General features: G+C 37.7%; 6 protein-coding genes across 6 annotated transcripts; 2 read left to right on the plus strand and 4 right to left on the minus strand. All coding sequences in view use genetic code 12, as the record gives it.

The window, feature by feature from the left end:
- Positions 1-59: 59 nt before the first annotated feature.
- On the minus strand, positions 60-3,161 carry FPK1 (serine/threonine protein kinase FPK1; the record flags this gene model as incomplete). Its single annotated transcript, XM_064998749.1, has 1 exon — positions 60-3,161. The coding sequence occupies one exon, from the start codon at positions 3,159-3,161 to the stop codon at positions 60-62; it is 3,102 nt and encodes a 1,033-aa protein (XP_064854821.1).
- A 738-nt stretch (positions 3,162-3,899) lies between these two features.
- On the minus strand, positions 3,900-4,382 carry PPT2 (holo-[acyl-carrier-protein] synthase; the record flags this gene model as incomplete). Its single annotated transcript, XM_064998750.1, has 1 exon — positions 3,900-4,382. The coding sequence occupies one exon, from the start codon at positions 4,380-4,382 to the stop codon at positions 3,900-3,902; it is 483 nt and encodes a 160-aa protein (XP_064854822.1).
- A 313-nt stretch (positions 4,383-4,695) lies between these two features.
- On the plus strand, positions 4,696-6,978 carry DASC09_051520 (uncharacterized protein; the record flags this gene model as incomplete). The annotated part of the gene is made up of 1 exon (XM_064998751.1): positions 4,696-6,978. One exon carries the CDS (start codon positions 4,696-4,698, stop codon positions 6,976-6,978), a length of 2,283 nt encoding a protein of 760 aa, XP_064854823.1.
- Positions 6,979-7,384: 406 nt separating this feature from the next.
- Positions 7,385-9,085, minus strand: DASC09_051530 (uncharacterized protein; the record flags this gene model as incomplete). Its single annotated transcript, XM_064998752.1, has 1 exon — positions 7,385-9,085. One exon carries the CDS (start codon positions 9,083-9,085, stop codon positions 7,385-7,387), a length of 1,701 nt encoding a protein of 566 aa, XP_064854824.1.
- A 1,015-nt stretch (positions 9,086-10,100) lies between these two features.
- SMN1 (Smn1p) lies at positions 10,101-11,975 on the plus strand (the record flags this gene model as incomplete). The annotated part of the gene is made up of 1 exon (XM_064998753.1): positions 10,101-11,975. The coding sequence occupies one exon, from the start codon at positions 10,101-10,103 to the stop codon at positions 11,973-11,975; it is 1,875 nt and encodes a 624-aa protein (XP_064854825.1).
- A 212-nt stretch (positions 11,976-12,187) lies between these two features.
- DASC09_051550 (uncharacterized protein) lies at positions 12,188-13,225 on the minus strand (the record flags this gene model as incomplete). Its single annotated transcript, XM_064998754.1, has 1 exon — positions 12,188-13,225. One exon carries the CDS (start codon positions 13,223-13,225, stop codon positions 12,188-12,190), a length of 1,038 nt encoding a protein of 345 aa, XP_064854826.1.
- Positions 13,226-13,491: the final 266 nt, after the last annotated feature.

The raw sequence follows: 13,491 nt of genomic DNA on the forward strand, positions 1-13,491 counted from the left end.
ATGAAAAGTATCAGTAATTCGAAAATATAAACCGAGAACCATATCCTTCACGATAATATTCAAGCTCTGATAAAACTATGTTTCTCCTTAAAGAACCCTTTGTGTTTCCCACTGGAATATGTATTAGATCTACTCTTCGTCACGGTATATTTCACCTTATCGTAACTCGTCTCACTTCCATATAACATGCTATTATCTGGATCATCCATTCCATCATGAACTAATGTCATCGAGCTGAAGTTTCCAAATGGATCATCTTTAGCCTTTACAGCATCACAGTCGTTTTTATCATCAGAATCTGTTGTAGCCACTTTTGCATCTTTATGGTTAATATCTATACTGGCACTAGCAAGATTTTGCAAGTTTCTTTCGTCGATTTCTCCATTTGAATTCTTCTCAAGTTTTGAAAGTATAGGAACTAGTGGTGGTTGTTGATTACGGAGCAACGCCCATTGAGTACTTTTGAAGAATGGATGGTTCTTAATATCACCAGCTCCCAATTTAGATCCCAATCTCTTGTTCTCATCCTTGATCAACAACTGTCTAATTAAGTTTTTGCATGTTGAAGAAATTTGTTGATATTTATTATTGTTATCATTACCATTACCAGAATTGCTATCAGGGAAAGTAACATCATGTTTCAAAATATGAGTGAATGTCTTATTTCTGTTTGAGCCTTTGAATGGCGTAGTCCCAAATAACATTTCATATAACAAAATTCCCAATGTCCACCAATCGACTGCGGCAGTGTGACCATGGCCTCGGATAACTTCTGGGGCAATGTATTCTTCGGTACCGACAAAAGAATTTGTTCTAAACCCATTAATGCAGGTTTTAGTATCCAAAACTGGGATGTTTCCTTGACTGTTGCCTCTGCCTCTATTACTCAATACAATTGTGGGATTCTTGCTAGAAGAGATTTGTTTTGACAAGTCAAAATCAGACAACATGATATGACCGGACTGATGAAGCAAGATATTTTCAGGCTTCAAGTCCCGATAAATGAACCCCATCAAGTGCAAATATTCTAATGCGGCGGTAACTTCTGCTGCATAAAATCTAGCATCCTGTTCAGCAATGCATTTAGAAGCCCTGGTTTGCAAAGCTCTGAAAAATTCACCACCCATGCAGTATTCCATACACAAATACAAGTAATCTTCGGATTGGAACGAATGGTATAATGTAACAATAAAAGGATGATTTGATGTGGACAAAATCTCTTGCTCAGCTAATACGCGTTTAATTTTATTTCTTTCAATCATTTCTTGCTTCGATAATACCTTCATAGCATATAACTTATTAGATTTCTTTTCTCTAACGAGGTAAACTTTACCAACATCGCCCTTCCCTAATAATCTAACTTTCTCAAATGACGATGGAGCAACTTGCACATCGGAAACTTTAATTGAATTGGAGGAGTACATTCTTCCAAATGATTTGTTTCTAGGCCTACCCTTCAATTCCCCAATATGTTCATTGGTCTTCATCACATTTGGTTCATTAGATAATGATTTGATGAACTTGTAACTCAAAGGAGAAAGACCTGGACTACTGCTATTTGCATCGGTATCGCTCTGCTGTAATTTGTTATTTGGTGTGTTATTTATGGATCCTTCTTCATTATTACCCACAAGTGCTTTCAACCCCAACGGAGCGGAGGCAACACGTCTCAACATTTTCTTTGCTTGAGGAGTGATATCATTAGCTGGAGATCCACCGTGATTATTAGCATTTTTTGTTTCTGTGGTAGACATATCTTCTTTGCTAGTGTCCTTAAGTTTACCATATGTAGGAGCTTTCAACCCCAAGGACTCGTCAACTTTTGGTTGTGTTATTTCTTCTTGGTCATCAACGATTGGAACACCTTCACCATAATTTTGCCTATCCTTGTCAGAATTTTGGGCTTTTGATACGACAGGGGTCTCTTTCTTACCATTATCATTTATTGTTGTGTCGATAGAAACAGAATCGCGTTTCTTGTTTGATAGTAACTTCAACGCAAATGACAATGGACTTTTACCACCGTTTTTGAAATTCTCCACAATCTTATCTGTTGCATCATCATTATAATCATTTGGATTGTCATCGATTAAATGAGGTGGTAGTCCTTGATGAGCAAAATACGGATTCGAAGATATGATGCTAAGATTATCACCAGTACCCTGACTATTTCGGTTATTATCATTGGGAAGAGTTGGAGACTTCAAGAGAGTTGAGCCTTTGCTTTCTTTTCTATGTGATGATTTGTTGGTGGTATCGATGGCACCAGCCGCAGCGGGGGTTGGTGATGAAGGTGAACGCATGCGGCGAAGACGTTTCATAATCGAAAGCTGAGAGTGATCTTCGACATGGAATTGTGAGCTGAACGAGACTTCATGGGCATCATTCGTTGTTACAGCAACTAATGAAGAGCCACCGTCACTATAGCTTTCATTTTGCGTGATAAGACTATCATCTGCATGGTCTCGAATTGTTGTTAGCAATTCTTTCTTAGGCTTCAGCTTGGTTGGATTGTCTGTGGCATTAAGAATATCGGCATCCGATAACAGATGTAAACTCCTTGAAGGACTTGATTCATCTAGTTCCGACCCATTGGAGAACTTAAATAAACTTTTTATTTTAGTCAATCTCTTAGTGCTCTTATCATTATTCAGCAAATCCTGGTCGTTCTCAGAAAGATCTGGGTTAACTGCTCCTGTTGAGATATTAACCTCGGAAGATTCGAACAGAATATCATGATACTTGCTTGATCCATTGCCATTGCTTTTTGAAGAATTGAAGGATACCTTTTGATCGTTTAAAAGCATGGTTGGAGAAGCGACTGCTAGATTGGGACTTGAGTCCTGCAAAATATCAAGAAGTCTAATTGATTTTGAGTCATCAGCATCATGGTTGATAGACGATTCCTGGTCCCTAGTGTTAAGATTGACAAAGCTTGGACTAGATGGACTCTTGATATTATCGTCATTTAAAGGCTTCAAGTTAATCATAGTTGATGAATCATTATTTGGAGTTGCCACAGTAGTTGGCTCTTTATTGAACCCAAAAGAAAACAACTTCAGCATAGACAATGATCTTCTTCTAGACGGTTGAGAAGGGGGCAAGAGGTCCTGGGTGCCTATAATGTCTGAATTATTAACAGTCAAAGTGGAACTGGTCATGATGAACAATGATTAGGGACACCCTAGATAACAGGGGAAAAAAAAGAAAAAAAAAACGAGGGACAGTCCTATGAAATGCTCTTATAGATACTATTAATAAGAGTCAAATTTGCAATGTATATATAGATATATTTGGCCCTCGTTGTTAAGTTCTGACACTATTTGGTTGCAAAAGTTCCGGGGCCTAAGATGACGACGACAAAAGATGAGCGCACAACAATCTTGTGTCAGTCAACGTGATTTCTATTTCTGGCACCAGCACGAACGAGGGATAAAAAAAAAAACAGAGGATAATAGGAGGATAGCGATACTATTATTTTGTCTGAGTGACTAACAGAAAAGTGTGAATTCCTATTATATTTTATCTAGCAAGACAACAAAAAATTAAAGAGAAAGAGTAATGATCACCACTTCTATAATGGCAGTGCTGATGGGGGGAATTTTCAACAATTCGGCAGGAAAAAGGAAAAAAAGAACGGCACCACCGCAGCTAACCAATGAGAAACCGCCAACGGCGGATGCCGGACAGGAAGGCGGCCCTTTATTTATTACTGCGATTATTATGTCATATAATATTATGTCATTTTATATTATATTATATTATATTATATTATATTATTATGTCATATTATACTATATTATGTTACATTATATTATTATGCTATTATGTTATTATGCTATTATGTTATTATGTTTCATTATAGTATTCTATAGTATATCGTTGGATACCCATCACTATCACCGATCAGGTAACTCCACATTACCAATGCGTAATACTGTCGCTATCAACATATCCCCATCATGGCTGATACTGAGCATGAATTGATCCTCTGTCATATTATCCAGTGGTGCTACAGAACGATCTATCTGGATATTAGGTTTCCCATTCTCGTCGTTCCATTTGTACCAGTTCTTGAAGACAAAGTGCTTCTGGTGGTGTGGATCCAAGCTTTTAAATAACGCCTCTTTCGACGCCCATGACCCTGCTAGTATTTGGCAGCATCTATGCAACGTGGACAGGTCTATCTTATCCCCAGATATTTCCCCTGAGATGCCTTTCGGCAATAGTGAAGCGAATCTTGGATATTCATGGCGTTCATTTAGGATCCGTTGTGTCAACCGCTTAACATAACTACTATTGATCCCATGGTGCACCAAAATGTTGCGAAACCTTTGAATGTTCACAACGTCATTTCCCAATCCCAATACCTGTCTGCTCATCTTCCATTATCCTCACAGTTATCCTTTCCTTTTGTGAATGAAAGCTCAAGTTTTCAATAAAAGCTGACAACTTTCGCTGTGCGCGAAGTAGGTGTTTTTTTTTGTATTTTTTTTTTTTTGCTCTTCGCATAGAAACAATAATAATAATAAAAACAAAAGCACTCACTCTCCTTACAAAAAAAATCACAAATATAAATTAATATTGATCAAATCTTCATTCAAGGTCTCACAAACAGCTGCTGATTGCCAGGTACATTATCGCATACACTTTACCCAGCATTTTGTTCTGTTCTCATAGGCATCGGTATATGTGATGGGTATTTCATATGCCTCATTGGGGTGTGACAGTGACGATGATGGGAGCCCCAGCCCTTCTCATATAAGGAAAAGAGTCAGAATATCGAGTGCTGATGAATCATTTTATATCCCTAGAAATTCTAATGGGCCGCGAAACCCTTCAAGAGGTTTTGGTTCCAGTAGCGAAGACACTGAAACCAGTCAAGGTGAGGACGAGGAGTTGATTCTTCACAGGGAAGCTATTGAAAGAACCCGATCCCATACTAATTTGACAAGACAACATAGCAGAAGTATCTCTTTATCAACAAGCCTACATGGCACTACAACAAATGTCCCATCTAACGATCCCGCATTGGTGAATACTGGCCAAGAGATGGATAGCACCATACCTTTGAATGCGATCGCCACAGACGACCAAAGTGATCTGAGTATTATTGAAAGTGCCAGAGAAACTAGCTTAAGGAGATCTCATTCTATTAGGAGACCAAGAATTGCTTTTACCACTAATGATAGTATTATAAATCCGATTGATGGCGAAGGTAACAACAGATTATCGGGTGATGTTAATACAAACTCCAGAGATGTTGGAGGCTCACGTTCAAGTAGCGGAAATAGAGACAATAGGACAATTGTCCATGGGATTTTGAGATCAAGTCGCTCGAGTAGTATCACGGTACCTCATGTTCATTCTCCAAATCGCACTAATATCAACACATTCAATAATCTTTTCGTGGATGCAAACGTTTCGTCTGTACTTGGAAGAGAAAATAATTCAGCAGTATCAGATGATGATGATGATATTCTGGATATTAATAATAACTTGATCTCTAATGACGAAAACTCCGATGGTTTTCCTGCCCTAGTAGGGAGCGAAACCCCTAACAATAATAATAATGACAGTAATAATCCAAACCTTCTTAATTCACTCCAAACATTGCAGAATACCCTAAGAAATTCTGCAATCGATCCTGATTCTAATGCAAATCAAATCTTGAGATCCAGATCAAATTCAAGATCAACATCAAGAGTTCACTCAAGAGTTTTGTCTCCTCCCCCTATTTCCAGGGTCACTTCACCAACACCATCTTCCAGAAACAGACCACGATCGCCTTCGACTTCAACCAGAAATGGATCACCCCCGCCATCTGATTATGATATTGGTGATTTTTTAGCGCGCCAAACTGAAGAAGACGATGAACATATTGGTGCAATTCAAAGGTTAGAAAATGAAATATCAGCCACTCTGACTGCAAATAGAGATCTTATCCAGCGCTGTCTTGAAGTTTTTAATGAAGTGGATGGTGCAAACTCGCACCAATATCATGAGAGACTAGTCCATTTGTATATTTCGTTGTTAGAACTAATTCTTCTTTCAAGACATTATACTGCTCTCTCGTCAAATGAAGTATCGAGAGGCCCTCTAAATCAACGTATACGAAGAAGAGAGACATCTACAGATTTGAGGAATTTAGCAAACCAGGAAAATATTAGTCATGATCATAACTACCTCCGTGAGATAGTGCTGGTTAACACTGATAGTAGTTCGGATAGTGAAGATAATGAGCCGTTTAGGCCAAATTCTATGAATGGCTCAGGAGGCTTTTTAAGAAGATTTCTTGAAAGATCAAATAATGCAACCGTCGGTGAGTCAGACCCTATTCCTCGACAAGATAGAGTCATTAGGATATTACAGCCTCCCGTGCCTACTGGAGTGGCCAGAACCTCACATCATATTTCTCTGCATACTAGCAGGTACGTAAATCATCAAAGATGGCATAGCAGTGTTAGGGGAAACTCTCCTTTGAGGCTATTAAGTAGTGATCACAGATTGGGTAGTCCTGAGTCACCGCGTATTCTTCACCAGATGATCAATAGAATATCTCATGAAATGATGCGTGATTCATTGAATACGTCACAAACTACGAATATTGAATCAGATGAACCATCTACTAGTGAAACAAGTAGAAAAGCTCTATCTGAAGACATTATGGATAGGAATGTGGAATGCTTGGTAGGTGCTACCTATGAAACAACTAAGCTAAGAGAATTTGTTAGAAGAGCTATTAAGAGGCGAGCTGGTGTCTCGTTTTCTGATAAATCTGTCGAAAAAACTGATTCTATTTTAGAGAATGCCGCAAAAAATGATGGTGTTTCTGAAACGAAGACCATTCATTCAAATGCCCAAACTCTGGATAATGAATCTGATAAATCTGAAATCATTGGTTCTTCGTTAACGAAACGGAGTTTAGAAGAATCAGATGGAGGTAAAGACTCCAAGAAAAGAAGGGTCAATAAGTAATTCTATAGAGGATTTTTTAACTGTTGTATGATTTTTAAATCATGATCCTTTTTTTTATGATTTGTTTTTTTCATTTTCTCTTTTTGTTTGTGCTTTTTTCTCTTGGTTGGGTGGTTTGGTTTTAAGGTAGTTTATATTTTGTTTAGCTAGTTGCTTTTGGAAATTAGTTATTTGCATATATGTAAATATATTATGGAATTTAATTTAATTAAAAATTTATTGTAAGCTGGATTTAAAGGAATATAGAAAATGAAATTTGATGTAACAAGAATAAAGAAAAAATAATTTTTATTTCTCTTTTGATATACTGATTTCATCATGTATTCGTAATTTTAAATAATGGAATTGTAAAAGTTAATGTAATCTGAGCAAAAGAACGAGGGGGAGGGGAAAGTAATTTAAATTCCTAATTAGTACCAAACAACCTTCCCAATTTCTCCAGGGAAAATTTTCTAACACCACTGCTAAAAACAAAGTCAACTTCTTCCAAAGTCAATTTTGCAGTTTCTGGAATGAAGAAATAGGTAAGGACGAATGCTAAGAAATTCATTGCGCCGTAGAAGAAGAGTCCCCCGCTACTGGTCATGGTTTTATTCATTTGAGGCCATGACATACTCAACACAAAATCAAGAATCCAATTGATTGTCATTCCCACCGTGCTTCCAAAGGCACGGACATGCAATGGATATACTTCGGCGTTGTAGATCCAACTAATTGGACCGATCCCCAAGCCAAACCCAAAAACAAATACGTACATGGAGGTAAGAGCAGACCCCAAACGAGATTTTGAATCACTGATGTACAACGAGCCCCCTAACCAAAACAAGCAACCACCAAGTACCGGGAAAGTGTAAAGAAGCATTCTACGTCTACCAACACGATCAATAGTTTGAGACGAAAAGAAAGTGGACAAAAAGCATCCTCCACCAATACCAATACTACCGGCAATTGCGTTGGTGTCACTGACCCCTGCACCAACTAAGATGGTGGTGGTGTACCCCACCAAGATGTTGACGCCACAGTATTGCTGCATCACAATCAAGAAACTCGCCCCCAAAAATGCAAACCGGATCCGCCTATCAACAAAAAAAAACCTAATCTGCTTGAAGATTGGAATACGATCGATTTCATTGGCGTGGTTTAAGGAAGTGTACAAAATGATAAAATCTCTGGCTGCAGATAATTCATTTCCTCGTAAACTAAGAAGAGCTTCAAGGGCTTTCTTAGCTTGCCTCTTAGTAAGTAAATATCTTGGGGACTCTGGGGCAAACAAAATCAGGACAACGACAAATAATGGAGGTACAAAAGAAGAGCCAATCATCAATCTCCAGGAGATAGAAGGATCAAGGCCGACAAAAGCTCGATTGAAAACACTTCCCAACATAACACCAAAGGCCACAAATGTTTGCCATAACATGAGGAAAGATCCTCGAGACTTAGCGGGACTGGTTTCACCGATAAAAATCGGAACCACCGAGGAGTTTAACCCCATGCCAATGCCAAGAAATAATCTGGCAACCAACAAAGACCCAAAAGATTGAGCAAGCGCCTGCCATAACGAGCCACCGATACCAAACAATGCTGAAATGAAAATAATGGCTCTACGTCCTAAAACTTGGTCCAAAAGCACTGTTGACACTGTCCCCAAAGTACCAGCAGCTAAATAAGGTGCGGCATTGACGGTACCTTGAACATTAGCATTGATGATGTTGAATTTGTTAATGTACTGAAGTTGAGCACCACCAACTGCAGATTCATCCATCCCAAAATTTATGGCAGAGAAGCTTCCTGCGATAGCAACAAGGAACATAGCAAATCCTTGGGACCTGATAGAATGCGCAGACTCGTATTCGATATTTTTTATTTCCTTTGCAGTGTAAATATTACGATCTGGGGTAATTTTCCCATCATCATTAGCAAGAATCGCTCCTTTATGAAGAATTTCGGAATATTCAAGTAGATCAGGATTGGTAGTAATAATTTCGTCCACCCTTTTTGAAACCTCATTGTCTGTCAAGTTAGTTTCAAAGTAGTTATAATGACTTGAGGCTTCTTCTAAGTGCTCGTGAAGCGTTCCTGGAACTTTTTCCAAACTAGAAGAGGTCATTTTCCGCCAAATGTTCTAATAAACATTATTCAAAGTAGAAAGAAGTGGCTTCTTAGCAAAAACTATCTGATTATATATAATAATAGAAATCGTTGATTTATGCATGAAAATAGTGGTTCCGCAATCTGTGCCTGTTATTCTGGCACACACAGTATAACAGGTACACAGTTTATGGTGGTTCCACAGTTTTTTCCCCTTTTCTACTGTTTCTATTTAGTCATCTATTTACTCTGAAATTATTTTACAAGGGTTACTCAGCCATAGTTATATAAGGTATGACTTTTCTTTTAGGTAGATTTAGAAGTAGTATTACTTCCTTGAACAGTTTGGAGATTACAACACATTTTAATGTCAAAGGCATTTAATCGTTTGCTTTGACTAGTAGTGTGGCTGCAGCAGATTCACATTTTTATTGATAATCATATCAAATAGCATGAAATACAGGCACTATGTAACAGATCTGACGAATCTTCCCACAGGAAACAAAATGCTTTTAGTTCAATTATAAATCGTAACTTTTTCAAATACGGCGAAACTCACAGGTATTTCTGTAATACCTCGTGGATCCTGCTACTTTCCCCATATACTTTTGGAGATCATTAGAGAAATTCTTTCAACAAAATATTTACAATGATTGTTTTTGTTTGATTGAGTTCAATCTGTTGAATATTAAACAGTGAGATTAGTACCACCAGGGTTGTTTAACGCTGCTTCCATCAGTTTCAAGAAGAAAACTTTTACAACTTCGAAAAGAAGGCAGTTAAAACTACAAAAAGAAGGCAGTTACATTTAGCAAAAGGAAAGAAAACAATAATAACATAGAGACCCTTATAATTACTGGCTTATAACCCCAATTATGAAGAGTTGCCGTCATCTTTTTCCCTTTTGATTAGATACGGTCACATGACTATCTCATCAAGGATTGTTTGTTTCTTCTCCTATTTTCCTTTTCTTTTTGACCTTCTTGGATATTGCTCATATCTCCTAATCGATAATAGAATAGACTTAGAGAAAAATGAAGGTGTGTATCTCGGCAATACTTGCCACTGTGTCCACTGCATTGTCCTTAGGTTCTTTCGATACCCAACAACAAATTCAAAAAATCAATAATGATGATCTCTCATCTCTTCAACAACCAACTGCGTTAGATCCACCCACCAATATAAAGCTCAGAGAGTTGAAATGGGGGAAAATTAACTTCCTTCATACTACTGACACCCATGCTTGGTACGCTGGTCATTTGAACCAAGAAAATTATGGTGCTGATTGGGGAGATTACATTTCCTTCGTTAAGCATTTGCGAGACTACGCAGACCTGATTGGTGTTGATCTAATAGTATTGGACTCTGGCGATAAGCACGACGGAAACGGATTAAGTGATGCATCAGTTATAAATGGAGAAGTATCTACAAATTTCTTTGTTGAACAAGATTTCGACTTATTAAGCATTGGTAACCATGAACTATACCTTGCCAGTAGTTCTTTTCAAGAATACGAGATTGTGGTAGACAAATTTCAAGATAAGTATTTGGCAGCAAATGTCCAAATTCTCATAGATGATAAATGGGTCGATTTTGGCTCAAAATATAGAATATTTGAAACAAAGAATCAAAAATTGAAGATATTATCTTTTGGATTTTTATTCAATTTTGCCAGATTCAATCCACAAACTAGAGTTGATAAAGTCGAAGACGTTATCCAAGAGAAGTGGTTCCATGAAGTGCTTCAGGAAAATATTGGGAAAATTGATATGGTTGTTATTGTTGGACACATGCCAGTGCAAATGGTTTCGGGCTTCCCGGAAATCTCTGCCATACATAGAGTTATCAAAAAATACTACCCAGATATTGTTATCAACTATTTTGGTGGCCACAGTCATATTAGAGACTTTTCAGTTATTGATGAAAGATCAGTTGCATTGCAAAGTGGGAGATATTGTGAAACAGTTGGATTCTTAGGTGTTGACTTCCCAGAAACCTATCAATCGCAATCCGCCCCGGGAATCGTGGAGTTCAATCGTCGTTACATCGATTTCAATCTCCACTCATTCTATACTCATTCTAATAAATCTGCAGAGACTTTCTCAACTCTCAAAGGAACTGAAATAACTAAAGAGTTGGATATCCAGAGAGAATTTCTCAATATCACCACAGTTTTTGGCTACGTGCCAAATGATTACTTGGTGATCGATAATTCTTACCCAAGTGAGTTCAACCTTTATTCATTCTTAGAAGAGAAAGTCTTGGTGAGATTGAAGAGTGAAATCAAAGAAAAAGTTGAGGAAAATAATTCAAGAGTTGTTGTTATCAATACTGGTTCCATCAGATATGATTTATATAAGGGTCAATTCACTGATGACTCTGTGTATATTGTTTCACCGTTCCAAAACAAGTGGTTGTATTTGCCAAATGTTCCTTTATCGACCATTAGGAAAGCGATTGGTATTTTGAATAATCTTGATTACATCATGGGAGCCGCAGACTTTTTTGATGAGATTCAAGACCCATATTACATGTTGGCTCCACTTCTGAAAATGGCTTATAATTCAAAACTTTATGGCATTGAATTACCGATTGATTATAGCTTCAAGAACCTTACTAAAGGTTACGTTACTTGCGATGATCACGGATGTGATGGTGATGACACCCCTCATATCCCATACAGTTTAGGGAAAGATTCTTCCCCAAACATTATTGGATCTACCGAAATCATCAATGGAAATAAGGAAAGCCTAGATTTTGTGTTTTACGATTTCTTAAAACCCTACATTACTGGTGCTTTAAACCTCGTAAATGGGTTTGAAAAAAATTACACCTATGATTTCAAGCAGTATGGGGGAGCTACTGTGGGAAATATGCTCAAAGAACATGTCATAGAAAACTGGAGCTAATTGCAAAATTGGAATCCATAAAATTATCAAAGATTTGATTCATGCAATTTTTCATTTAATGTTTTTGTTTACTTACTTTTTTTCAATCTCTCTGATAGGCTATTAATAATATAATTTTTCTGGGAGGCATTTTCTATTCTTTCTCTTTATAGCTTTTCAGGTCATTTGGGGATATATATTATCAAAATGTTCAGAGATATGTAGCCAGAAGTTTAAATGCCAGGGTAGGCAATGTGTCTATGTATCTTTCTACTTATCTCCACATAATTGGGTTCACTACTAGGAGTGATATAGCCTTTTCTCATCAAGAAATCTATAACCACAATTGCACAGTTTGGCTTGAATTTCCCATTTTTCACTGCCTCAAGGGTTTCTTCTACTGTCATCAACATGAATCCTGATACCTCATCATCGTTTATCGCTGGTCCCACAATAGTAGCATTTGATTTCTCCAATTCGCTGAACTTCAAGTCATAAATAAATTCACATTCAGGCTGGACAAAATGGTCCTCATCATGGCTTTCAGTATAGAAAAAGTCTCCTTTCCCTTCGTTGCTGGTTGGGACTTTTGGAGTGAACAAGTAGGTTAAAACTCCTGCCGAGGAAATATTGTCCTCGACGTATTTGCGATCAACATTGGCTTCTTCCATGGATTCTTTCATCACTGTATCGTAAATAGAATAAGGATAAGCTATTCCGCCAGCGATGGTATTGTCCAACATCCCCGGGAACGTTGGTTTGGTCAAAGACCTTCTGGCCACCCAAAGTTTCAAGTTCCCATCCTTAGATTCTTCCGGGGGAATGTATCCATTGATATGTATTCCATACATTTGGATCCCCAAAGCCGGGGCCAATGATCTTTCCACTGTAAAATAAACCACCTTGGAAGGATAATAACAGGTAAAAAGCTCATTTCGCCATCCTTTAAGGGTATCAAGCTCGTCGGTAGCTCTCAAGTATTCAGCAATCTCGGCAAATGCCTGACTTCTTTTCTCAAAAGTATTCAACTCGCTGGAAATAGTGACGGTTTTGGCATTAGTATTAATAATTATGAATTTCTTGAGGAATTCGTAATGGCGAAGGAAAACTTGAATGACATAGGGAATGATTCTTCCAATCTCTTGTTGAGAGTCATGGGTGATGAGCCTAAATGTTGTCAGATCAAAATTTTTGAAAGTTGACAATTCATGAGAATAAGGAAGCACGTCAACATTTTCAGTGACTTCGAGCAAGGATAAAGCGGTCATCATCTAATGATTTTGGCTTTGTCAAACCAAATGTCATCTTGTATATGTGATTCCAATTTTTTGTGGGTTTTGTTTGGGATTACGGGGTGTAGGGGTGTAGGGGTGTACAAATACAAAAACCACTGGTGGACAAAGATATCAGTTTCAAGAGGCAATCACAAGAAAATGCCACCAGTTTGAAACTTCAAAATATATATAGAAGCATGGTTACCGATTTGTCTCCTCATTTTCATGTAGTTTCTTTTCTTTTCTTTTTTTCTTGCAAGGCT

The sequence above is a fragment of the Saccharomycopsis crataegensis genome (assembly GCF_037102585.1).
Source record: "Saccharomycopsis crataegensis DNA, jcf7180000000085, whole genome shotgun sequence".
Taxonomy (NCBI): Eukaryota; Fungi; Ascomycota; class Saccharomycetes; order Ascoideales; family Saccharomycopsidaceae; genus Saccharomycopsis; species Saccharomycopsis crataegensis.